Below are 26,632 nucleotides of genomic sequence, written 5' to 3' on the forward strand. Positions count from 1 at the left end.
TAAAACTAAAAATGCCATTGGCTTCTTTAATTGGTTAAAAGCACAAAACGTAACAGGCAGAAAGTCTCTCTTAAACAAATTAAAAAGCTATGTTTTTCCCCCCAATTCTCCCCAAGTCAGATATATACACACCCACAAAAATGGTGTGTGAAGGGAAACTGTCATACACAAGAAGTTGTATTCTGAATTAAGGGAAACAGCTGTTGAAACAGGAATTAACATAAAAAGGTCAGCAACAGGTTAACAATTTTAAAAACTGAGTCTTCAAATGCTGCATGGCACAAAGCTATACTATATAAAGTACTGCTAGGTATGAAGGAGGAAGTCTGTACGGCTTTTAGCAAAAATGCTTTTCCAGAAAAGCAAATCAAAACAATGCAATCAGCAGACCAAAGAGGCTATAGCTAGATATCAGAGCTACAACTTCTCATATCTGAGCTAGAAGTTTCTATTTATCCAGAATGGGCTAAAATTTCAAGACAAAACAGGGACATTTTTAACATTTCTTACTTTATCCATATTAAGTTCTCTGTTTCTTTCTCCCTCACCCCTTAATTCGGCAAGATCCAGCCAAAAGATGGCTGCTTTTAGAAGCAGCTACTTTATTTTTCTTTCTGTGGCAAGACTGTCGTGGAGTCTAGATATCTCAGGCTCATATGCGTCCATGACCAGAGTCCCGCTGTGGTCAAAAAACTTAGCAATGGACTTGGTGAACTCAGCTTCCCGTTGCTGCTTCGTTCTTCCACTGATGAAGGTCAGTTTCAGAGTGTATTTATCATCGAACCTAGGCAAAGATGACAAACCAAAAACCAAACACAGACATTCAGCCAGTAACAACAGAGCACCAAGAGTTTTTGAAGAATAGCACTGAGCAGGCTACTGGTGATGTAGGGAACATACAGCATTATCCTTTCCAAAAAAAAAAATTAGGGGACGTTCAGGATAAAAAATCTGATTTGTAGGTGCTGCTATGTCCCCCCTGATTTAAGTACTATGTGCCTTCTTTACCTTGTCATAGACTGCTAAATCACATGGACTATCTTCTCTCACTTCTGCCCTTTACTTTGCTGTTATGGTAGAAGGGTATTGTCAGCAGACACTACTCTCCAGTCTTACCTGATTAGGTCCCATTTCTTAATACTATACTTGGGCATAAACTTTTCTGGGAAAACCTTCCCAAATTGAGTTAGATGTCTTGCCTTTGTCATACATACACTATCCATCAGTCAACCCAAATACTGAGTGCCCATCATCTGCTAGGTCTGACAGGCTCCTGTGCTGTCAATGAAATTATCTATTGAAATGATAATCACGTATGTGTGTTCTTTTCTAGTTTCAGGGATTTTTGAGGGGAAAGATTTTGTCTTGTTTTCTATTCTTAGCTTGGCACTTGCTAGGTAATCAAATCATGATGAATAAAGAAGAACCCTTGCTTTCACAGATGTTCCCCAATTCCAGGCTGCTGGGTCCTTGCTTCCTGTAATCAACCTAGCTTCAGGTTCTGCCCTGATCCCAGGCCAGCAGTATCTTTTACTCCATGAATTCCAGAGATCCCTTTTAGCTACTCCTTAAAGTATCTTGAAGGCCTTTACTATCTCCATTCATTCAAGAGGGTTTATGACATCAACCCCTGGCAGGCCAATGTTCCTCCCCCGCCACCCCTACCTGTTTCTGTCTCCATTTAATTAGGGCATATTCAGTGGATTGTCAGGTTGATATCACCTTTAGAGGAAGCAGATGCTTGAGCCTCAGATTTCTTTGTGCATATTTAAAAGAGGGAAAGTCCCGCCCACTTTATAGGATCACTGTTATAACAGTGCCTATCATTAACCAGTGCTCAAAAAAAAAAATTATAGCTCGATAAATTGTCTAGCCAGTTACTTTCAACCTGGATAGATAGGAGAAAAGGTCCTTGAATACTTTCAACACCTCAAAAAATTTTTTCAAGCTCTGCTCAACTGCTTCTAACTGATATCACAGTAATTTTTGGACTTTTGAGCCCAGTTCCATGGCTCTGATGGCAGGACACAATCTAATTTATTTTAAAAAATAGTTCCTCATTAATTCAACAAATATTTATTCAGGACCAACCAGTATTCAGGTTGATATCACAGTAATTTTTGGACTTTTGAGCCCAGTTCCATGGCTCTGATGGCAGGACACAATCTAATTTATTTAAAAAAATAGTTCCTCATTAATTCAACAAATATTTATTCAGGACCAACCAGTATTCAGGACTAGGCAGTATTAGATACTAAGGATATACATCAATGAATACAACAGACAAATCCCTGTCTTTTGAGACTTTTAGTGTGTGTGAGGGAACAAACAATAAAATAAAAATTATAATGTTCTTTTAAATATGGAAAGTCGTCACTAGGCAGATGTTTGAGCATAGCCTAAAAGAAGGTGAGAGAACAAGCTATCTGGAAAAAGTATATTCCAGGCAGAATACAGTAAATGCAAAGGCCCTGAGGCAAGCACATGCCCAGAATGTCTGAACGACAGAAAGGAGGCCAACACAAACAAAACAGAGAGGGAGACGATGAGAGCCACAGGCTATGGTGTGTCTGCAAATGTGTGGAGGGTGCAGCTATGTAAGTATGGACTTCTAAGCTATGCTTAGGATTTCAGCTTTTCTCTGTGTGAGAGGATTTTGAGCTGAGGATTGAGTTGATCTGCCTTATGTTTTAAAAAGATCATTCTGCCCACTATATTGGAAATAGACTATGGGCAGGGAGAACAGCTGCAGAGGTCCATTAGGACATAATTACAGTAACCTAATTGAGAGATGATGGCCAAGGTGGAGATATTAAGTGGTCAGAATGAATATAATTAGAAAGTAGAGCTGACAGAATTCGCTGACAACCTATTCAAAGGACCGAGAGACAGAGGAGACAAAATGATTTCAGAGTCCTGACCTGAGTAACTAGAAGGATGGAGTTGCCCTTTACTGAGATGAGGAAAAGCAGGTTTAGATGAGGCATAGCAAGCAGAGTTAGGTTTTGGATATGTTCATTCTGAGATGCTTATTAGGATCCAATGTCAAATAGAAAGCTGGGACATAACTGGAGTTTGGAGAAGAGGTCTAGGATGAAAACACAGATTTAGAAATCTTCATTATTACAAATGGTATTTCAAGTCCTGGAAGTCTGGCTAGGATTACACCTAGTGAGTGAATACAGACAGAAAAGAGATACTAGGAATAGGCACTAGTGGCATTTCACATTTAGAGAAAGGGGATAAGAAATCACAGAGGACACTGAAGAACAGACACAAAAAGATAAGAATTATAAGATTATGGTATCCTAGAAGTCTAGTTTTTTAAAAAAGTATAACAAGGAGAGAATTATTCGTTGTGTCAAATGTGACAGGTCATATAGGATGAGGAAAGAGAACTGAAGAAAAGCAAATCCAAGAGATAATGGGAGAAGACAACAAAAGGAATAGAGAAATGAGAAGACCATGTGAGGAGGATAAGGGAGAAGAAAAACAACTTTTTCAGTTGGGACAAATTACAACTTATTTGTATGCCAGGAAAAAATGACCCAGCAGAGAGGGAAACACCAAGTAATCAAGAAGGGATAGAATCAAGTGGATGAATGGAGAGGAGGCTTCAGATAGGAACTGAGGAAGAAGGCAGAGTGTAATGAGCGCTGCAAGTGGATAAAGATGGGAGACTCCCGGCTGCTGCTCTCTCCCCAGAAACAAAGGAAGCTGAGAGTGAAGTCGGGGAGGAGAGCAAGAGGTTTGAGAACAGAGAAGGCAGGAAAGACCCTCAAGGACAGTGAGAGAGTAACTGGAATATAGAAATGCCACGGAAGCTAAAAGCTAGGTAAGGAGCAAGTGAGACAATGGAGAGAAGAAGGCCAGGGAAAAGATGGTGGGCTCCAAGGATTATGGATGCCACTGGGGCTGAAGAACTGTTGGGGCAAGAGAACAAGGAGGAGACAAACTAGAAAAATATAAAGCAGCGGTTAGAGAGTGAGATATTTAAAAAATGAAATTAGTTATCAATAATACCAAGATCTAGCGTATGTCTCAAAGGAAGTAAGTATTTAAGACACTGCAGAAAACAAGATACTCAGAGGAGAGAAAGTAAAACTAAGAGGCCAGCATCCTGGAACAATCATTTACGGGGATACTGAAATCACTGATTAAACCTTCTGAAAGGAGCTATGTTAAACAGAGTGCCAATGAACCAGGAGCCATCTTCAAGCAAAGAGAAGTGAGTCTGTATTTAACTACAAGGAGAATGAACAAGGTGGCATATTTCCTCTCCAAAGGCACCAACAATGTGGCAGCTGGTAAAAGTCAGCAGTGAATGTGAAAAAAAAAAAATCAGAACCCTCATATACTGCTAGCAGGACTATAAAATGGTGCAGCTGTTTTGGAAAAGAGTCTGGCAGTTCCTCGAGCAAAGAGTTACCATACGACACAGCAATTCTTCTCGTAGGTATATGAGAAATTAAAATGTTTGTCCACACAAAAACTTATACATAAATGTCTACAGCACCATTATTCTTAACAGCCATAAGGTGGAAACAACTCAAATGGCCCTCAACTAGTAAGTGGATTAAGGAAAATGTAGTATATCCGTGCAATGGAATATTATTTGGCACAAAAAGGAATAAAATATTGATAACATGTTTGAACCTTGAAAATATTATGCTAAGTGAAAGAAGCCAGTTACAAAAGATCACATATTGTGTGATTCCATCTGTATGAAATATCCAAAAGAGGGACATATACAGAGACAGAGAGCAGATTAGTGGTTACTTAAGGTTTAGGAGAATGAGGGGACAGGGAAAGGACTGTTATATATAGGGTACAGAGTTTCTTTTGGCAAGAATAAAAATGTTTTAAAGTTGACTGTGGTGATGATTGCAAACATTTTTAAAAACATAAGAAACCACTGAACTACTTTATGGTGTGGAAACTGTATTTCAATAAGGCTGTTAAAAAAATATTTAAGTCAGAATGTATATAATGAAATTAGGATGTTGCTTGGGTCTAGAATTCTGCAATTCTGCTTTAGTGCTCTGATACAGAGTATAGATTTATGACAGCTGAGACCAAAATGGCAGCTATGAGTCCTGCCAGGAGATAAGAACTCTGGTGCAACATTAGAATGAAGCCCAGCTCCTCCTCACAGGCACCTCCACAGGCTGGTAATGAGAGACTGTATGGCATTGATGCTACACTTACCTTCATATATGTGAGTAACTGGAGAGCCTACTACGTGCTAGGAACACTACCATGTGTTTTCAGGATGGTGACTGAGAGCATGAGTTCAGGCATGGGCTAAATTCACTTTTGGGCTCTATAACCATGGAAAAATTAATTAAACCCTTTGAGCCTGTGTTCTTATCTTTAAAATGGGTTATTCTAAGGTTTAAATGAGACAATGCGGTTGGCACAATACTCAGTACGTAGTAAATGCTCAATAGATACTTGCTTTCATAATGTTTGGTGTACAGCTGAACCATAAGGGGGCAGTGTTAAGGTTGCTGACCCTCTGCAGTTGAAAATCCACATATAACTTACAGTTACTCCTCTATATAGATGGTTCCTCTGTATCCACAGTTCCAAATCTGTGGATTCAACCAATAATAGATCATGCAGTACTTCAGTATTCACTACTGAAAGGAAAAAACTCCATATATAAGTGGACCCATGCAGTTCAAATTCCTGTTGTTCAAAAGTCAACTATGTATACCAGTTGGCAACCTCACAACAACTCTACGAGTCATTTTTACCCTACTAAGGCTCAACTAGCTTACCCAATATACCAAAAGTCACACAGCTAGAGGTGAGCTGGAATTTGAACCCAGTTCTGGATACTCAGAAGACCTGAGGTGTCAGCTGCACAAAGTTACACCTATCATTAGTCAAAAACAGACTGAATTGTGCTTCTCTGAGTTGCTCAGTGCATTGCTTCAGAGATTTCTGATTGCACAGACTGCAGTCAGGATCACAGAAGACATAGAAGCTAAGGTGGTTCTTCAAAAACAACTGACTTCACACCTCTGGCCTTTATAGTTTTATATATAGTTTACAGTTCTGCTCTCTAATTGGCTCCATTTATTGGCCACAAGGAAACAGAATTGTTCTTCATTCTTCCACCAAAGTTACTTTCTCTCACAATTTATCCTCAGAGCACTTCTGTGATAATACAATCTCAGAAGTGCAACAGGAAAAATCTTCTAGTTCATTCATAATCCTTTCTTCACTTTATATGACTAGCACTCTGATCTGCAAAGAGTAGATATATAATAGTCTGTTGATAATGACTAAACACCCAGACAAAACCCAACCTCAGGATTTAGGAATCTGTGAGGATAGTCATACCTTTTGAGACTGGACGAGAGTTGCCAGATATCATCAGGATCCATGCCTGTAGGATCTTTCCTGTGGGCCACGAGAAAAATGCTCTTCTCCTTATACGAAGTATATATGGTCAGGATCCCCATCATCACAAAATAGGTGCAGATAAAGTTAAGGGGAAAATACACAACATACACACAAAAGAGAAATAACACAAACTGACAAGCAAGGGCTACAAAAACCTCCATAATAGTTCTAAAGAACACAGTTTTGTCTTGCTGTAAAAACACTGAAATTTTAATTACTTCGTATTCATCCTTATGTTTACTGCAAGAGAAGCAAGGATCTCTCTGGTTAGTTCTGCAAAGAACATCTCAGGAAGAAAGGAAAAAGGTAGAGGGCATAAACCAGCTCTCTCTCTCCTGTTCAAGGACAACATATCTAAGAAGATCCTCTATTACCCGGTTTGTCAAGACTTGTGTTCATTTCTCCATACAATAAAAAACAAATAACCAAAGCGGACTTGACCACATAACCAATTTCAAGGGTGATTAAAAGAAAGAGAAACTAACTTTAAAGTAGTTTACTAAAGAGTCTCATGCTCTACTAAGTAAGCTAGCTGGGCAATCACAACAGTTTAGCTTACTGTAAGAACAATTACTTCGTACATACATGTAGGCTTATTATTAAACTCAAGTTTTTGACAGTACTAGCTACCATATTTGGGTTCCTGTGTGCCAGAAACTGGCATAAGAACTCTGTGTACATATGTCATTTAAACAGTGCAAAGTGAATGAGCTTTGGAGTAAAGGAGTCCTAAATTTCAATTCTAGTTTTTAACCAACGTAACCTCGACAAATTACTCCTTACTCCAAGGCTTAACACTGTTGCCTCTAAAATGGCAATTAAACAGACTTTTTAGGATTGTCATTAGATTTAGTGATGCTATATATACATTTTGGAGTCACTGCAGATGGTGACTGCAGCCATGAAATTAAAAAACGTTTACTCCTTGGAAGGAAAGTTATGACCAACCTAGATAGCATATTCAAAAGCAGAGACATTACTTTGCCAACAAAGGTTCATCTAGTCAAGGCTATGGTTTTTCCTGTAGTCATGTATGGATGTGAGAGTTGGACTGTGAAGAAGGCTGAGCGCCGAAGAATTGATGCTTTTGAACTGTGGTGTTCGAGAAGACTCTTGAGAGTCCCCTGACTGCAAGGAGATTCAACCAGTCCATTCTGAAGGAGATCAGCCCTGGGATTTCTTTGGAAGGAACGAAGCTGAAACTCCAGTACTTTGTCCACCTCATGTGAAGATTTGACTCATTGGAAAAGACTCTGATGCTGGGAGGGATTGGGGGCAAGAGGAGAAGGGGACGACAGAGGATAAGATGGCTGGATGGCATCACTGACTCGATGGACATGAGTCTGAGTGAACTCCAGGAGTTGGTAATGGACAGGGAGGTCTGGCATGCTGCGATTCATGGGGTCGCAAAGAGTCGGACACGACTGAGCGACTGATCTGATCTGATATATACATTTTAGAGTATAGCACACAGAAGACATTTATAATGGTACTCATTACTATTATGTATAAAAATGGTATGATTATAAAAATGGCAAGATCCTGTTTTGTTTTAAACAAGTATAACCAAACAAAAGAAATTCCATCAAGGCAGTTTCTTGGGAGGCCATATAATTATAATAAGGTTGCTGTCATTGTTCAAACCTCTTTGGAACTCCTTTGGGAACTGTCTCTAGAACCCATGGCATATTCTTTTGAACTGCCTTAATTGTGAAAAAGTTCCTAATAGGTTGGTTTGTGTGATGCTGAAAAGAGTCAAGGTGCAAATTCTGGGACTATGATTTGAGATCAGTTTGTACAAAGAGGATGAGATGGCTGGATGGCATCACCAACTCAAGTGACATTAGTCTGAACAAACTCCAGGAGATAGTGAAGGTCAGGGAAGCCTGGCTGTGTGTTTTGCTACTAGGTGCTCACACTTAGATTATAACCTCTACATTAGTAACTGACAGAATTAAAAATAAAATAACCATATTGCATCTAAAATATCAATAATTATAACAAATTTAGAGATGCTCACATTTCATAATGTTAAATCCTAACATCAGCAGGCCCCAAAGTGAAAGTCTGTTTTTTTTTTTTGTAGGAAGCAGAGAAGAATATCAGTAGAGACTTAAAAAAAAAAAACTGTCAGTAGAAAACAAACCTGAGCTTAAAGGATATGATATAACACACAAGGCCAGAACAGGTTTGGACTCTGGGAAGGGATGCATATAATCCCAAATCAAAGCCACGATGGCGAAGAAACAGGAGATGGTACAGATGATGAGGCGACCATCAATTAGACCAAAATTCTCCACATACTTGTACTTTTCCAGAAGTACCTAGTGAGAAGAACAAGGAACCAAGCTAGTAGGATTACTTCCCTCCTTGTACCTGCTTTTCTTCTTAATTTCCATGATGAAAGTTATGATAATCATTTAAATGACCAAGTAGTTCTCTGCAATCAGGATTTTGCCACTCAGAGCAAAAAAAAAAAAAAAGACTAAATGTGTTTACAAAAATCACAGAGAAAAAGCTCATCAACTTCTGACACATTTTTTTAAATCCTTATCTTCTTCTTTAGACTGAAGCTAAAATTTTCTTTTCCCTTTTAAAAGAGAGATAATCAATCATGCATGCCCGTCGTATATTCCCTCAACCCTCTTGCCTCTAGGCAATTAATCTCAAAAACAACAGATTACTAGTTTTCTGGAATTCAAAAATTAAAGAACTTGAAGAGAAATCTGAGGTAAGTAATAATTATAACACATGCTCCCCTATACATACAGCAAAGTTCAGAAAATGCTTTCTGTCTCAATTCCTAATACTGAAAACTAGTCATTCCAACGCACAGAAAGAAAAAATCCTGCAAGAGATGTGCCATCAGTTGTACATGAACTAAAAGACACTCCCCCTCACCTCTGCCCCCAAGAAAGTACCTTTTTGGCAGAATCATCCAAAGAATTTTTCACAGCTGATCCATCCCATTTGTCAATTTTTACAGGCTTATCGTCAATCTTCCACTGTAAAACAAATTGACAAGTTGTGCGTTAAAAGACATGGCATCTTACTAAAAGTAAAGTGAACTACTTCCTTAAGAGCATCCTCAACTATACATAACATTTATTCTCTCTCCTGATGTTGGACAGCTAAACAACAAAACACTTGAAAATGAATCTGAAGGAAACTAGGTCACTAGAATCAGCTGGTAATCATATGATGTTTCCAGTCTCCACGCTGAAAAGTCAAATCTACAAGGGTAGAACACTGACACGGGTTGTAGAGACTGTAGTGGAACTCAAATATCCCATCCCCATTTTACCCAAATATGGGAATAGAAAGGAATTGCATTTGTTCATCCTACCACTCTGCGACTACAAAACTCAGACAATATCCATCCAGACACTAACAAAAGAATGGTCTTCTTTAATACATTTTTGTCTCCCGACATTTTACATTTTACCTGCACGTCTTAAGTAAGAAAAGAGCAGATTCAGTGTAGTCTTTTGGAAAGAACATTTTGAATTAAAAACTGAGTCCTATCACCAGTGAGGTATGTGACTTTGGACAAAGCCTGCTTCAATTTCCCTCATCTGTATAGGTTTATGCTGCTGCTGCTGCTGCTAAGTTGCTTCAGCCGTGTCCAACTCTGTGCGACCCCATAGACGGCAGCCCACCAGGCTCCTCTGTCCCTGGGATTCTCCAGGCAAGAACACTGGAGTGGGTTGCCATTTCCTTCTCCAATGCATGAAAGTGAAAAGTGAAAGTGAAGTCGCTCAGTCGTGTCCGACTCTCAGCGACCCCATGGACTGCAGCCTATCAGGCTCCTCCGTACATGGGATTTTCCAGGCAAGAGTACCGGACTGGGGTGCCATTGCCTTCTCCGGTATAGGTTTATAAAGGTTCCCAAATACTGTGCTAATTAAAGGCAAATGATTCTCTCACACACACTGCTGGTAGAAGTTCAAAAAGGTGTAACACCTACAGAAGGTAACTTAGCATCTTGGATTCAACTTCCCACTTGTGGGAATTTTTCCATATATGCATAGACATTAAATAATATACAAGGTTATTCACTGCAGCACATTTGCAACTGTAAAAATATAACTCAAGTGCTCACTTACACCGGACTGGTTAAACAAACTATGGTACACCCAGATATCCCGAAAAGGCTAAGGGACATGGGTGGGAATGAGACTTTTCAATGTGTACCTCTTTCACTGTTAATCATGTGAAGAGATTCTGTAAATTTTTTTTTTTTCTCAAATGCAAGTGATTATGTGAATGTAGGTTAAGTGAAACAGGGTACAGAAATGATCTGATAAACCTGCCTTTTTTATAGATTATATGCCTAACTCAATTTTTTCAGATCAAGTGAACAAATATATGTAATAAAAATTACAAACCAGCAGACAATCCAAAATTCATTTGGCTTTAGTATAGATTTTACTGAAGGTCAGAGAAGAAATCTTAACATTATTTAACTCTCTGATTGAGCACAAGTTCAGAGATACTGCGGACGAGAAATAAAGAGATGGAATAAATATCTGTAAAACGTGAGATTTTAAAGGAACACAGAAATATAATTCATCAAACTTAATTTTGTAATTCTACATGCTATTTCACAGAAAAGAAAAACTACTGTGAAGTCTGTTGGGAGAAAATGCATGAGCTAAAAAAACAGTCATACTTCAAGTGATTAAAACTCAAATCAAGGCTTCTCCCCTTTGTGTCTCATAAAAACAAGAATTTTCTTTGAGAAATTACTACCGGCAGCATGCTGTAATAAGATTCTAACAGCCTGCCAGCCTACAAATCAAACATGACACCTAATTTTAAAAACACAAATCGAACCAAGAAGAAATTAACAGGCTATCTAGCTAAATAGCTTGCTTATACTTACTTTAGTAAATCCCATTTTGGTAACAGCAAGCAAAAGAAGGAAACCTGTACAGCCAGAATCCATGACAGAATTTGAATTATTTATGAATGAAAGTCATTAAATCTTTTTCGGCTCATTCCAAAAAAATGATATTCTCATAGAAACTCAGCCACACGTCACTACTTGCAATGCACTACAGAGAAGAAACTTGCCTCTACAATTCAGAGGATAATTTCTTGGCAATTTGGGGGGATAAAATGCATTAGAAGCCATCACAATCTGTTCTAATATAGCCTCAGTTCTAATTCCACTGGTACCTAGAAGGATCTTCAGTAAGTGGAACAAGAACATTTCCAGTCAATTACATGACAAAGAAAATTTATAACTGATTTTTGAAGAGATGTGAGCATCATTTATTCGGTGTACATGAAAAACCTTAGACTATGTCAAAGCAAAGAGCATCTCTGCTGTAGCACAGAGACACATCTGGAAAAGAGGCAGGAGGGTGGACATTTTCCATCATTCTCAAAAACTGTCCATCAACTAAAATGTATGATATTCGTCATGTACTCTTCACCGCTATTCAAGGTATTTTAGAAACCATTTTCTTTCCCTCACTTCTCTTCCTCAACCCTAAGAGTGAATTATCTTCCTTTGTAGTTAATAAATAACACAAAGCAAAGGTTGGCTTCTTTTATGTTGAACCTCCCAGGATGAATCACAAGAAAATTCTGTGTAGAAAAGAAACATAGATCTTAGATTGCCATCCTTAGAAAAACCTGTGTAAAAGGATGGTTCTTGGCTGGCATGTGGGAGGTTGGCTGGTAAATGGATTCCTACACTGATATTAAAACTTTCCCCAAGTGATAAAGAGTAGCTCACTATGCCTAAACTGCTTGTATAAACAACGTGGTTTATGCTAAATACCTGTTTTTCTTCTAGGAGTCTGGAATTTTGGCACAGACCAGGGAGAGGGTGCCTATTTAATTAGCCCTTAATAAAAAACTTGGGCACTGAGTCTCTAGTGAGATCCCCTGGCAGACAACACTTCACACACATCATATCACATTGTTGCTAAAGGAATTAAGCAAAACCCATGGAAATTTAGTGGGAGAGGACTCTCGACTCCTGCACTTGATTTCCTCTGGACTTCCTCCTACTCACCTCTGCCCTTTGCTGGTTTTGCTTTGTATTCATTTGCTGTAATAAATCTTACCCAAAAGTATGGCCCTGCGGGTACTTCTAGTGAATAACAGAGCAGGGCGATCCCGGGGAGCTCTGATACACAGGCAGTATTGCCAACTGAGATATAGCAGATGTGGTAACCTGGCACACAATTCCTCTTCCCCTCATTCCCTATGTATTAGAGATACATGCATATTGGGCACAATCAACAATCAGTGTTGACTAAGCTAATATTTGTACCAAGGTCATATACGCACATGGTTTAAAGAGTTCTGTAAGTTATTAAAATTAAAAAAAAAAGAAAAAGAATTAGTAGTCCTGCTTTCCCTCCCTTGAGACACTCGTGACACTGTCCACTTCCTATTCCCCAGACACTAATTTCAATTCCTTAGGCTGATTTTTGGGGTATCCAGCTCCGTATCTTAGGGAAAAGTTTATATTATTATTTTCAGTGTTCAGCATTAAGTCTTCTGACTTTTTCACCCACCATGAAAGATGAGATTTAACCAATTCATCCCCTACCACTTTCACATTTACTTTTCCTGCTCCTCCTCACCATCTCTTGAATACAGTTATAGTAGACCAATATTGATTTGTTATTACTTAATACCTTAATTTTTTGCTAGATCATTATTTGGAGTTTACAATATGATCATAAATGCTGTTCACAGATTAAGTCATGTAATAGATTAGGATTCCTTTTCTGCATAGCTTTTTGCTTTCCTTGGAGCTACTACTGTTATCATGGCTGTTTTTAATCAGACAGTGTATTTCTTACCAATATATTCTCAAATTCTTCCCCAGTTCTTAAATCTCCTCTCAATATTTGCAGTCATATTGAGCATTTTGTGAATTTCATCTTCCTAGAATCTGGAAGCCTTCTGACCTGCTTCAATCTAGGTGGATTTCTTTCTAGGCCCACTGTGTAACTGTCATCCTGGAGTCTCCCTTTACCACCTCTCTGAGGGTTCCCTTAACCTCCTCTTGGGCTGATCCCCCTTTTCTTAGATACCATGTGTTACTCTTTGCTTGGTTTGCTATTCCAGCCTCCGTCCATTATCCCCATCCCTCTCCTGCTATCCAAATTGATATACTGAAATCCTAAACCAGAATGTGATGGTTTTAGGAGGTGGTACCTTTGAGAAGTAATTAGGTCATGAGGGGCTTCACGAAAGGGATTAATGCCTCGAGAAAAAGACCTGAGAGTTTGCTTCTATTGTTTTCCACTATGTGAGGATACAAGAAGGTTCTCTGCAAGTAGTTAAGAAGGCTGTCACCAGATGCAACCATGCTGGCACTGGATCTCAGACTTCCCAGCCTCAAACTGTGAGAAATAAATTTATGGTATTTTTATTAGAGCAGCCCAAACTGACTAGCATCCTCTTTTTACAGATAACATTAACAACTGTCTAAGAAATTTGCCCAAGGTGAAAGCCAGAAAGTAGTAAAGCTGGGACCTAATCAAGTTCTCATGATTTCAAAACCTGTACTCTTTCACTACTTTACACTGCTTCCCACAAAATACAAGGAAAGGAATTATTAGCCATGAAAACCAAAAGGAAACAGATCTCTGAAGTGACAGCCACATAAAGTATCTTGATTTTTATCTAATAAATTATAGTTAATAAACTAAAAAAAAAGCTTAAAAAGATTTTAATCTTAATATGCCAACAAAACCTATAGGATATAAAATATTTGGAATTTTCCATTTTCCTCCATTGGAAACCAACTGCTATTTGGCTGAAAATATGGTTCAAAAAGCCCTATCTTAAAGAAATCACTTCCCTGCCACTATCAACACAAAACACTTTATCAAGCCAGCATATCTGATACCAAACCTTGATGATGAACCATACACAAAATTTAGGCATTTGATGGCTTTTAGAGAACATCACAAAGATTCAACTTCAGTTATGATTCTCAATTGCAAATTTGAATTAAAAAATTTTAGTACAGTGAAAACAGAAGTAAAGTTATGCAGTGATAAAGATCTCAGTGGATTTCTTCATAAAGTTCCTTAGCCTGACAACTGGGCAGTAAGACTCAAAGGATTTCTCAATTCACACTGAAGAGATGAGGATACCAGAGGTAAATTGTGTCAACAGAAGGGCCCTGCTCTGATTTTAAAGGAACTCGAAGAAATAGTATTAACTTCTTATTAATATTGGATTGAAAAAATATTAATAAACCTTTTTTCTCCCTTCTTTGGCCTCTCTCAGATTAGATGGTGGCTGCAGGCTGCAAAGACGGTAGTAGTAGGAGATGTGGCGCATGACAGAGGCAGCACATCCTAGATGACCTTATTCACTAGGTTAAGGGACTTGATTCTGAAACAAGCAATGGAGAATATTTTAAGCAGGTGAACAAGACACCAATTTGTGTTTTTTAAAAAAGTCATTTTTAGAGGCAACTTAGCAAAAGGTCTGGAGGGGAGTAACACTGGAGATAGACTCATCAGACGGGGCCCGATTTAGATGCAGGGCTTGAATTAGATCAGCAGCAGGCGGATGAAAAGGGAATATTTATGAGGTACAACTGTCAGGACTTACTATCAGACTAGGTACAAAAAATGTGAAAGAGAAAAGACAGAGGTGACCACTCGACTAGAATTTGGGCTTAGATAACTAAGCGGTCATGTTGTTTTCCAAGAGAAGGAACTGAGCAGGAAAGATGAGAAACACCCATTTGCACATGCTGAGTTTGAGATGTTTAAGCTCTACAGTTAATAGTGATTTCAGAATTTTCTAAACCAAAATAAGATTATGAAAACTTATGGCAGACTCAGAAGCTGAGATACTATTTGAGTTGAAAACAACACACCCCTACCTCCCACATGTACACATTTGCAAAATGATCACAAAGCAGTAAGTTCAAAATATGAAAAAAAAAGTTCAATTTGGGCAGCAAATGATGTTTGTCTTGAGGAAGCTTCAGTTCAGTTCAGTCGCTCAGTCATTTCCAACTCTTTGCAACCCCATGAATTACATCACGCCAGGCCTCCCTGTCCATCAGCAACTCCCGGAGTTCACTTAAACTCATGTCCATCGAGTCGGTGATGCCATCGAGCCATCTCATCCTCTGTCATCCCCTTCTCCTCCTGCCCCCAATCCCTCCCAGCATCAGGGTCTTTTCCAATGAGTCAAATCTTCACATGAGGTGGACAAAGTAATGGAGTTTCAGCTTCAGCATCATTCCTTCCAAAGAAATCCCAGGGCTGATCTCCTTTAGGATGGACTGGTTGGTTCTCCTTGCAGTCCAAGGGACTCTCAAGAGTCTTCTCCAACACCACAGTTCAAAAGCATCAATTCTTCGGTGCTCAGCCTTCTTCACAGTCCAACTCTCACATCCATACATGACCACTGGAAAAACCATAGCCTTGACTAGACGGACCTTTGTGGGCAAAGTAATGTCTCTGCTTTTCAGTATGCTGTCTAGGTTGGTCATAACTTTCCTTCCAAGGAATAAGTGTTTTTTACTTTCATGGCTGCAATCACCATCTGCAGTGATTTTGGAGCCCAAAAAAATAAAGTCTGACACTGTTTCCGCATCTATTTGCCATGAAGTGATGGGACCGGATGCCATGATCTTCGTTTTCTGAATGTTGAGCTTTAAGCCAACTTTTTCACTCTCCAATTTCATTTTCAAGAGGTTTTTTAGTTCCTCTTTACTTTCTGCCATAAGGGGGGTGTCATCTGCATATCTAAGGTTATTGATATTTCTCCTGGCAATCTTGATTCCAGCTTGTGCTTCTTCCAGCCCAGCGTTTCTCATGATGTACTCTGCATAGAAGTTAAATAAACAGGGTGACAATATACAGCCTTGACGTACTCCTTTTCCTATCTGGAACCAGTCTGTTGTTCCATGTCCAGTTCTAACTGTTGCTTCCTGACCTGCATATAGGTTTCTCAAGAGGCAGGTCAGGTGGTCTGGTATGCCCATCTCTTTCAGAATTTCCTACACTTTATTGTGATCCACACAGTCAAAGGCTTTGGCATAGTCAATAAAGATGTTTTTCTGGAACTCTCTTGTTTTTTCGATGATCCAGCGGATGTTAACAATTTGATCTCTGGTTCCTCTGCCTTTTCTAGATCCAGCTTGAACACCTGGAAGTTCACGGTTCACGTACTGCTGAAGCCTCTTGCTGCTGCTGCTGCTGCTGCTAAGTTGCTTCAGTCGTGTCCGACTCTTTGGGACCCCATAGACGGCAGCCCATCAGGCTCCCCCATCCCTGGGATTCTCCAGGCAAGAACACTGGAGTAGGTTGCCATTTCCTTCTCCAATGCATGAAAGTGAAAAGTGAAAGTGAAGTCGCTCAGTCATGTCCGACTCTTAGCAACCCCTTGAACTGCAGCCCACCAGGCTCCCTCGTCCATGGGATTTGCCAGGCAAGAGTACTGTAGTGGGGTGCCATTGCCTTCTCCAGCTGAAGCCCCTTACTATCATCTAAGTTAGAGTACAATTCAGAAATACCAAGATATCTCAAAAACAGATATTATAGCTTCTGGTAACATAATCTTCAATTTCCATCTCTTTTTTTTTTCTTTTTTAATAAAAATGGCCAAGAAATACTCCAAAGAAAATTACTTCTTAATAGTGGCTTATTACTATCTATTGTTATCACTGGAGTTAAGTTGCAGGTTAGAAATTACCACGTTAATTACGAGCATGAACATTACTGGCAACACCAGAGTAAGTGGAAGTAAGTAAGTGGAGCTAAGTAAGCAGAGGTAAGTAGACTGGCTCCAGCTATGGCAAGCAGGCACTGAGACATATAAATCTGGGGCTCAGAGCAGAGGTGTATATTGAAAACATAAATGTGGAAGTTATTAACTTACAGACAGTATTTAAGACAGGACACTGTGTATCTCCCTGGGATGTGTACACAGACAGGGCCAGGGGCTTGCCAGTACTTACAGGTCAGGAAGAAAAAACTAACAACAATAAAGACAGATAAGTGGAGGAGGAAAACCAGGGCAAGTGGCATTCTAAAAGCCACACAAAGAAAATATTTCAAGAAAGAAGTGATCAATGAGTCATATACTCAAGATCAGGTAATAAGAAAAACCACTATTGAGATCTGACAAGATGGAAGTCAGAACAGAGAAACAGTGCAGGCAACAGCTAAAACAGGGAGCTGGGCTGTCAGAGGTTATTAACATCTATGATACCACTGTGTTATACAGTGATGAGTAAGTAGTTAAAAAAAAATAACTTGATGCTTTAAAGATCACTCCATAAACGCTGTAAAATGAATGAGTTTTAAAAACAGATCTAATTCATGTATCAGAAAACTCATCATATAAAAATGTGCAATGGTTTTCATTCTATTCACGACATTATGCAACCATCAACATCTAATTCCAAAACACTGTCATCATCCCCAAAAGAAACCCCATACCCATAAACAGTTATTCCAATTACCATGACCCCACTCCCAGCCTTGGCAACCACTACTTTCTGCTTGCATGAATCTGCCTATTCCAGACATTTATCATCTACGGAATCATATAATATGTGGCCTTTTGTGATTAGCTTTTCTCACTTAGTATATTTTCAAGGTTCATCTGTATTGTGTCCTGTGTCAGTGTCTCATTCCTTTTTATGGCCAGGTAATACTTCACGGCATGGATATACCACACTTTTATGGCTTGCTTCCACCTTCTAGCTATTGTGAATAATGCTGCTATGATCAAGTTTTTGTGTAGACACATTTTCAATTCTCTTGAGTTCATAACTATAGTGGGACATGCTGAGTTATAACTTTTTCATCATTTTACATTTCCATCAGAAATGCAGGAGGCTCCCAATCTCTCCATATCCTCACCAAAAATGGTTATTTTTCTTTTTTTATTATAGCCATCCTAGTGGCTTCTCATTGCAGTTTTGATTTGCATTCTTTAGTAACTAATGGTGTTGAGATCTTTTCATGTGCTTACTATTTGTATTAATGTATCTTCTTTGAAGAAACATCAATTCACATCCTTTATTCTTTTCAAAATTGGTTTGTCTTTTTTATTATCAAGTTATAAGACACTTTATATAGTCTAGATCCTAGACCCTTATCAGATACACGACTTGCAAACATCTTCTCTCATGCTGTGGACTGTCTTTCCACTTTCTTGATAATGTCCTTTGATATGAAAAACTTTTTTAATGAATCAAAAATAATGAGTTTTGACATGTTTTTAAAGTTTGGTTTGCAAAATGCAATTAAAAGTCAGCATCTTATTTCTTTAAACACAAAAACAGGCATCACAGTAGTGCCATAAAACTGTTCACTCTGTCAGAGCTTGGTTAGGGTACAGGCATACTACCCTGTTCAAGTTTGGCAAGCAAAGATCCCACTGAAGAGAGCAGAAGAGTATATATGACCTGTCTAAGGATGCATGGCTGGTGGGTGACAAAGCCATGGTTTCAGCCTAGGTCTTCCAACTTCAAATCAGATGCTCTTTCCACTACTACATTAGCTAGAACATGGTCTGCTCCAGTACGAAAGGCAATGTGCTAAGTAAGGTAAGAGTACTGGATTAAGAGCTGGGCAGCCAGATTCTGGAACTGTAACTGATTGTGTGGTCTTGGATAAAGTGCTTCATCTTTCCCTCTCCAACTGTATCAATGTCTGTATCTATGTCTCTAAAATGAGGAGGTTGGAACAGATGAACTTCAAGGTCTCTTCAATACAAACACGTTAGAGAAATCACTACTGATTAAGCAGAATAGTTGAAAACCAAACAAGAAAAAAAAAATCTTAAAATGTCTGAATCAGTAGGGATTTAAAAAGTCATCTAAGACAGACGTTCTCAACCTGGATGTAACTGTTAAAATGTAAAAGAAAAAAATAAATGAATAGCTATGTGTGAAACCATGCAGCTGTCCAGGCCCCACCCCCAGAGAACCTGATTCGGTTCTGGGATGAGGTCCAGAAGTTTGTATTTTTAACTAAAACCCAAGAGGGTCTGACTAAAACCCCAAGAGGGTCTGATGCAAATAGTATTCATAACACGTTACAAAAAATATTATCTAAGAAGTGAAGTCCAGAGAAACTAGCTAGTTAGTGGCAGCTATTTGTTTCGTTCAATGTTTTCTATGTACCAGAAACCACTTTTTAAGGTAAAAACTATTAGTATCCCCACTTTACAGATGAGAAAACTGAGATACAAGGAGATTTATTATTTTGCCCAAGAACACACTTCTGATAAGTGGCAGAGCAAGAATTCAAAGCCAGCCAGCCAGCCTGGCACCGGAACCTATATTCTCAACTACAAAGGTATAAAAACTCTGCTCTAAGATCAGGTTGACAGTTCAGCCAGGAGACAGAGATCCACATACGAAGTTAAAAGGGCTGGGTACAGCTTCTAAAAAGCATATTTTAATACCACACATCAATTTTAATAGCCAAAAAATCCAGCCAGGAGACAGAAATCCGGCTATGAGATTAAAATTTGGATACAGTTCTGAAAAGAATGCTTTAATAGTGTAGTAGTGTCAGTCACTCAGTCAAGTCCAACTCTTTGTGACCCTGTGGACTGTAGCCCGCCAGGCTCCTCTGTGCATGGGATTTTCCAGTCAATACTGGAGTGTGTTGCCATTTCCTCCTCCAGGGGATCTTCCTGACCCAGGGATCAAACCCGGGTCTCCCACAGTGCAGCCAGATTCTTTACTGTCTGAGCTACCATGGAAGCCCTGGTGCTTTAATACCACATGTCAATTTTAACAGCCAAAGCAGATTAAGTACACAAATTTTTTTTTATAGCCTGCTACATAGAACAAAATACTTGGATGCATTTTGGGGAAATAAGTTATCATAATGATCTAAGTTATTCTGTGATGGAAGCTGGAAGGTTATATTTGCATATCTATTTTTAAGATCAGGAAGCTAGAATTGCTTTGTTCTCCAAGTCAGTTTCAAAGGAGCAGAAACTCACATCTGTTTAGGGAAAACCAGAAGCACATTTGCATCTCTTTATTACATTTCTCTGGCAAATAAAACCACAGCTGCAAGAAAATAAAAACCCTCCAAAAAAAAAAAAAATCGAATTAAAGAAATGTAAAGTAACAGCCCCTCATTTTCTCCATGTTCTCTTCCACAGTACCTGGTTTTCAGACAGTTAGAAGCACCATTCTCTAAAGCAGTTTCTGAAGACTGGGGTGGCAGATATGAAGTTTTCTCTTTGCTAAATTCAATGCTTCAAGTACTTACTCTATGCTGATCACCACAAAGAACCTCTCATAGGAAACTGACATACTAATTGGGGGCAGGATACAAAACAATATGTCATAGTAAGTGACAGCTAAATTCCCATGTGCAATAAATGCTAAAGACTTCAGAGGAAGAACAACTCAATGTAAGGCTGAAATCAAGGTTTCCAAGTAAAAACACCTGAACAGCTCCTGATTTATTTTCTCTCTCCTCGGCCCCTCACTTCTTGCTTAATTCTGCCAACGTTCTCTTTTGTGAAGCCTTTCATCTATCTCTGCTAGCAAGATAGGGTTCTCCTCACCTTGTCATTCTGTTTTTATAACCCTTCACAAAGACCATATACCAATTTATTATATGACAATATTCACAGTAAGCCACAATTACGTATGGGCATCCACATTGTTTATATAAGGAAATTTAAGTTCAGTAATACCACATAACTTATCCTACACCATATAGTTTTCTTTTTTTTTTTTTTAATTGAATGTCATTCTTTTATTACTGTTTTACTGAACATAGGACTGCTGTTCCTCATTGAGTTTTACTTAAAAAAAAAAAACATTTTACTTTTAGGCTGCATTATTTGGCATGTGGGATCTTAGTTCCCCAACCAGGGATCAAATCCATACCCCCTGCATTGGAAGTGCAGAATCTTAACCACTGGACCACCAGGGAAGTCTCATAAAGATTACTTTACATAAAGACATCAGGTTTACACATGAATTAGGCAAAAGGGCATTAACATCTTAATATTCATCAATGTATATAATGCTGCCCTCCCCAAAATATTCCAAGCAGTAATATTGATGTATATGTATATGAAATTTAAGTTCAGTAATACCACATAACTTATCCTACACCATATAGTTTTCAACATGCTGCACTAGAATTCAAACATGTCTTTCTTTTTGTATTAAACCCCATACAGCAGTATGGTATGAGGCCTATAGGAAGACTTTTAAATTCTACCACTCCCAACTATCTGAATGATTCTTCTAAAACCACTTAATATATTAGACTCAAAAAGCTTCAGCAGGCTCCCTACTCCTACTTCAGGCAATCCATGCCCTTCTCTATCTGATTCCAGTCGGTCAACAGAGTACCTGAGAAACAACAGGCGCCAACCACACACCTTTGTTCAAGGACATTTTTACCTGGTATGCCATCTGTCTCTCAAAGTAAGGTCCCAGCTCCACCAGGGCTCCCACCCCTTTTCAAATGGATCTCAGGGATCATTCTTTAACTTCGTAAGAAGTGCACAAGTGAATGCCAAATTCTTTTATGTTCAGTATTTTGGACTTATACTCTGCTATACAGAGTATTTTTTGACAGCAGGATTTTTTATTTTTTTCCTCTGCCATTATATGCCTGAATTAGATACTCTTAAGTTACAGAGGTCATTCATGCATATCATCTCATTTGATTCTCCCCCAAACTCTAATATTTCAGGTGAAGAAAGGAAAACAGTGACATTAAATGACTTGCTAATCTTCATATGTTACTTTTCGGTAATCACTGCCTTAGCAGACTGTCCATGCTTAATATCTGCTTGAAGTGGAGAAAAAAGCAAGAGCACTCAGTGGAACAGAATGAACACAGGCCATGAGGTGCTCACCCAACAGGAAAACAATTACCAGTGACTATCAATCCCCAATACTTTCATATAGCTTTTCATATTTCCCATCCCAACTGCTGGACAGAACAGGACAGAACATGTTCCTATCTCTTAAAGGTTGAGAGTGTGTGTATGTATGTGTGCTCAGTCACGTCTGACTCTTAATGACCCCATGGATTGTAACCTGCCAATGGGATTTAGCAGGAAACCCCATCTAGCTATGGGATTTCCCAGGCAAAGAATACTGGAATAGTATTTCCTACTCCAGGGGACCTTCCCAACCCAGGAACCTGAGCCTCTTGTGTCTCCTGCACTGGCAAGAGGATTCTTTACCACTGTGCCACCTGGGAAGCCCTAAAAGGGTGCTATACTTAGTCGCTGACTCGTGTCCAACTTTTGCGACCCCATGGACTGTAGCCCGCCAGGCTCCTCTGTCCATGCGATTCTCCAGGCAAGAATACTGGAGGGGGTTGCCGTGCCCTCCTCCAGGGGATCCTCCCGACCCAGGGATCAAACCCAGGTCTCCCGCATTGCAGACAGGTTCTTTAGCATTGCAGGCAGATTCTTTACCGTCTGAGCCACCAGGGAAGCCCATGTAATTCAAAACCAATGACACCCAAAAAGAGAAGCAAAAAGATTTGGATAGGAACCCCTCAATATGATCACCTACTCATTTCTTAAGCACTCAGCAGGTGTTAAACACACAGAAGTCTGAAAGCTGTTTTCAACTAAAAGTTAACAATCCTATGTTAAAAACCCCAAGTTTATCATTTCTCATCAAACTGACCCAGGACCCTACAATGAGAGAACTGGAAGAAACCTTAGGATACATTCATTTTACAGATAAGGAAATAAGACACAGGGAGAACAAGCACATTTCAAGGTCACACAACCAGAGGCAGAAGCAGTACTAGGACCCAGATCTCCACGCAATTGTTTCTTTCAAAATGCTATGTAAAGGGCAAGAAAGCCCAACTCAGGAGAATTTTCCTTTTTAAGTCCCTGTTCCCAGGTCCGCATTTTAAAAAGGAAAAAAAAAACCAAAAAACTGGATGGAGAGAGGGGAAAAGAGGTCAGCGTGAACAGGTAGCAAGCTTATGCATCCTACTCATCCAGGACACATTCACCTGGCCTGGTAGCAAACGAGAAGGAGGGGGAGGAGGTGCGGGGCGGGGGGGGGGGGAGCGGTGTAGAAAGAGAAGGAAAAAAAAAGATAAATCTTAAAGACTTCCAGTTAGGCCGTAGGAGAAGTCGGTACTCGAAGTTCAGTATTCGGGTATCGGGATAAAAAGCCTAGAAACTTCAGGAAGCAAAAACCCAAGAGCACTCTGGAATCGGTAACAGCATGCAAGTGTGGCGGTCGTGGTGGGGAGTTTGGAGACTACTAACTTCGAAGAGTTGCTTTCATTCAGTCGAGATTCAATCTTCCCTGTCCGTGAAATAAACAGATTAAACAGTGGCCCCCCAGCACCACCGAGGAAAAGCGATGGCCGCTCTGAAACGTGGGAATAATCAACTATCTTAAGCTGTAGTGCCCAGCATTTAGGAGGAACACTTCCCAGAGAGAAAAAGTCCTCAAGAGGAGAGAGCCCAGGTTTGAGGTATGTAGGGAGCTGGCTACAAGCGCAAGTTAAGCTTCCCACGGTGGACCAACGAGAACTCCCTCTGAGAAGCCGCAGAAGAAAAGGGGGGCGAGATAGGAAGAAGGATTCGCCGCCTCCCTGGCGCTCCCCAGGCCTCGACTGTCCCCAAGAGTCGACTTCTCACCTTGTCCAGTAAACCGCTACGGCTACTGCCTGTCCCACAGCCGGAGCCACCGCCAGCCCCACTACTGCCTCCGCCACCACCGGCTCTCCCGCCCTGAGAAGCTGCCGCCGCCATCTTGCTTGTCTCTGCGTTTCCCTCCCCTCCTAAACTTGTCCGAAGCCGATTGGCTGAAACTGACGGCGTGACGTACTGCGCGGAGTCCATCGGGATCCGTAGTTGGGGCTGGCTGACGGGAGGTTGCTAGCGGAAGTGGCCGCGAGGCTTGCCGGGACTTGTAGTAATTAGAAGCTCCATCCATCGGTTGCCGCCTTCTCGGCCGGCCGCCGCGTCGCGGTTACTAAGGGGTGGAGAAGGTAGTGGCAGGCCCCACGGTGGAGCGGCTCCGAGATTCCCGGGAGGCTCGGAGGCGCGCATCCCGCCCGACCGGGGCGTCGCCCCCGCGGACATCTCGGAGGCGGAAGCGACGCCGGAGGCAGGTGCGGCTGGAAACTTAGTTTGCGTTGAGGGGTTAGAGTCTCCGCCGCTCCACATGTAGTGTTTCCCAAGGATGGGGTAGTAGCTCGTCCTTATCCTTTTTTAGCCTTGTTACTGCACTTGTTTTCTGGTGACTGTCATCTTATTTTCGTGATACAGAGAACTCACAGTCACTGAGTGCCTGTTGCCTACCAGGCGCTGTCTTCAGTCTTAAGTGCCTATATATCCATCCTCATTTAGTCCCCTGACGGAACAGATAGATGAGGAAACTAAGGAAATTAACCAAGGCCAGATAGCATGTATCAGAACCTAGTTTAGCAGCCAGGTGTTTGCGTCATCAAACCCGTGCCATGCTCCCTTTGTTACCACCTGGGGTCCTTGGACTCTTTAATCAATAGAAATTGATAAGAGGCCAGGCAAGGAATTCGGGCAAGATTTTATTAGGACTCCACTTGCAGCAGGCTTCCCTGATAGCTCAGTGGGTAAAGAATCCGCCTGCGTTGCTGGAGACCCCTGTTCGATTCCTGGGTCGGGAATATCCCCTGGAGAAGGGAAAGGCTACCCACTCCAGTATTCTGGCCGGGAGAATTCCACGGACTGTGTAGTCCATGGGGTCGCAAAGAGTCAGACAGGACTGAGCGACTGTCACTTTCCTCTTGCAGCAGCAGAGAGCAAAGCAAGAAACAGGTGTGGGGGGTAGGGTGGGGGTGGTGAGTGAGCTGGTCCCTTAAATGGGGTGAGGGTAGGGAGCCAAATGGGTGAGGTGGGGGAGTGGCTTACTGTGGTCTGCCCACACCCTTTGTGGTGCTGTGTGCAGGGATCATGCACAGTATCCTACTCTTGATCCTGGCACCTCAGAAGAGACAGTTGGATTTTGGCCTTTTTATGTGTTATTGTTGTTCATAATTTGCCCCACCTGTGCATGCATGCAGTTATTTTTAGTCCCTTCTAGTTTATTTGTGTTAATATTTTGCTGTACAAACAGGTGTTTGTCCAGGTACTAGCACCTTTGCCTCTCTGCCTTTACAGTTTTAGGATGTAATAATAGTCTATATTTTTATTAAATTTTTTACACAATATTTATTGAGCACCAACCTTACTTGCAGCTGTACTAAGAGATACTAGGGGATCAGAAAAGACATGTTCCCTGAGTTACCATGTAACAGAACCCAATACACCATGAGCTACTACATTGTATCATTTTTTAATTTTTTTTAATCCCTAAAAATTCCTGGTGGTTGTTTAGTTGCTAAGTCGTGATCGACTCTTGCAACCCCATGGACTGTAGCCTGCCAGGCTCCTCTGTCCATGGAATTCTCCAGGCAAGAATACTGGAGTAGGTTGCCATTTCCTTCTCCAGGGGATCTTCCTAACCTAAGGATTGAACCCAGGACTCCTGCTTTTTAGGCAGATTCTTACCAACTGAGCTCAAGGGAAGCCCTTGAAATTCCTCATGTAAATGTCCAAATCATTGAACAAATTAAGTACTTACTATGGAAACATTCCCACTCCAGTACTTTTGCCTGGAAAATCCCATGGATGGAGGAGCCTGGTGGGCTGCAGTCCATGGGGTCGCTAGAGTCGGACACGACTGAGCGACTTCACTTTCACTTTTCACTTTATGCATTGGAGAAGGAAATGGCAACCCACTCCAGTGTTCTTGCCTGGAGAATCCCAGGGACGGTCTCTGGGGTCGCACAGAGTTGGACACGACTGAAGTGACTTAGCAGCAGTAGCAGCAGCATGGAAACATTACATGCAGTTTCTTCATCTTTGTGAAGCAATCCAGTCAGATGCCTCTGTAGCTTCATGTTTATCTTCTAATAACTTGTGTTTCAAGACCCAGCTCTAATGTCAACCTGCTCTGTGAAACCTTTCCTGATCCTCCTCCTTTCTTTGCAGACAGAATGGAGAACTCCATAGCATTGTGTTCATGGTTCTGTTTGGTTCAGTAAGCACTCAGTTGAGCCTCTTCAGTGGTCCAGACCTTGTATGAGGTGTGGGTGATAAAGATGTGGTTAGGACCCAGGCCTGGCTGTGAGAGGCTCCCAGTCTGAGGCTGGGGTGTGAGGAGTGGGAAGCAGATAGGTAAGCAGGCCATTGTAATACAGTG

General features: G+C 40.6%; 2 protein-coding genes across 5 annotated transcripts in view; one reads left to right on the forward strand and one right to left on the reverse strand.

Moving 5' to 3' along the window:
* On the reverse strand, positions 1–24,264 carry SPCS2 (signal peptidase complex subunit 2). 2 transcript variants are annotated; one of them, XM_070383720.1, is made up of 5 exons: positions 24,046–24,264; positions 9,336–9,419; positions 8,578–8,738; positions 6,352–6,486; positions 1–784 (listed from the first exon to the last, which is right to left on the reverse strand). In XM_070383720.1, exons 1-5 carry the CDS (start codon positions 24,247–24,249, stop codon positions 598–600), a joined length of 771 nt encoding a protein of 256 aa, XP_070239821.1. In that variant the 5' UTR covers positions 24,250–24,264; the 3' UTR covers positions 1–597. The 2 variants fall into 2 exon arrangements, with proteins under 2 accessions (XP_070239821.1, XP_070239822.1); XM_070383721.1 differs by lacking the exon at positions 24,046–24,264 and adding an exon at positions 14,653–14,751.
* Positions 24,265–24,334: 70 nt separating this feature from the next.
* XRRA1 (X-ray radiation resistance associated 1) overlaps positions 24,335–26,632 on the forward strand; it is a 69,017-nt gene continuing 66,719 nt past the window's right edge. For all 3 annotated transcript variants that reach the window (XM_070383709.1, XM_070383711.1, XM_070383710.1), the window contains exon 1: positions 24,335–24,521. The gene's annotated coding sequence lies outside the window, so the exon portion shown is untranslated. The remainder of the gene's footprint in view (positions 24,522–26,632) is intronic.

This window comes from Bos mutus, chromosome 15 (assembly GCF_027580195.1).
Source record: "Bos mutus isolate GX-2022 chromosome 15, NWIPB_WYAK_1.1, whole genome shotgun sequence".
Classification (NCBI taxonomy): domain Eukaryota; kingdom Metazoa; phylum Chordata; class Mammalia; order Artiodactyla; family Bovidae; genus Bos; species Bos mutus.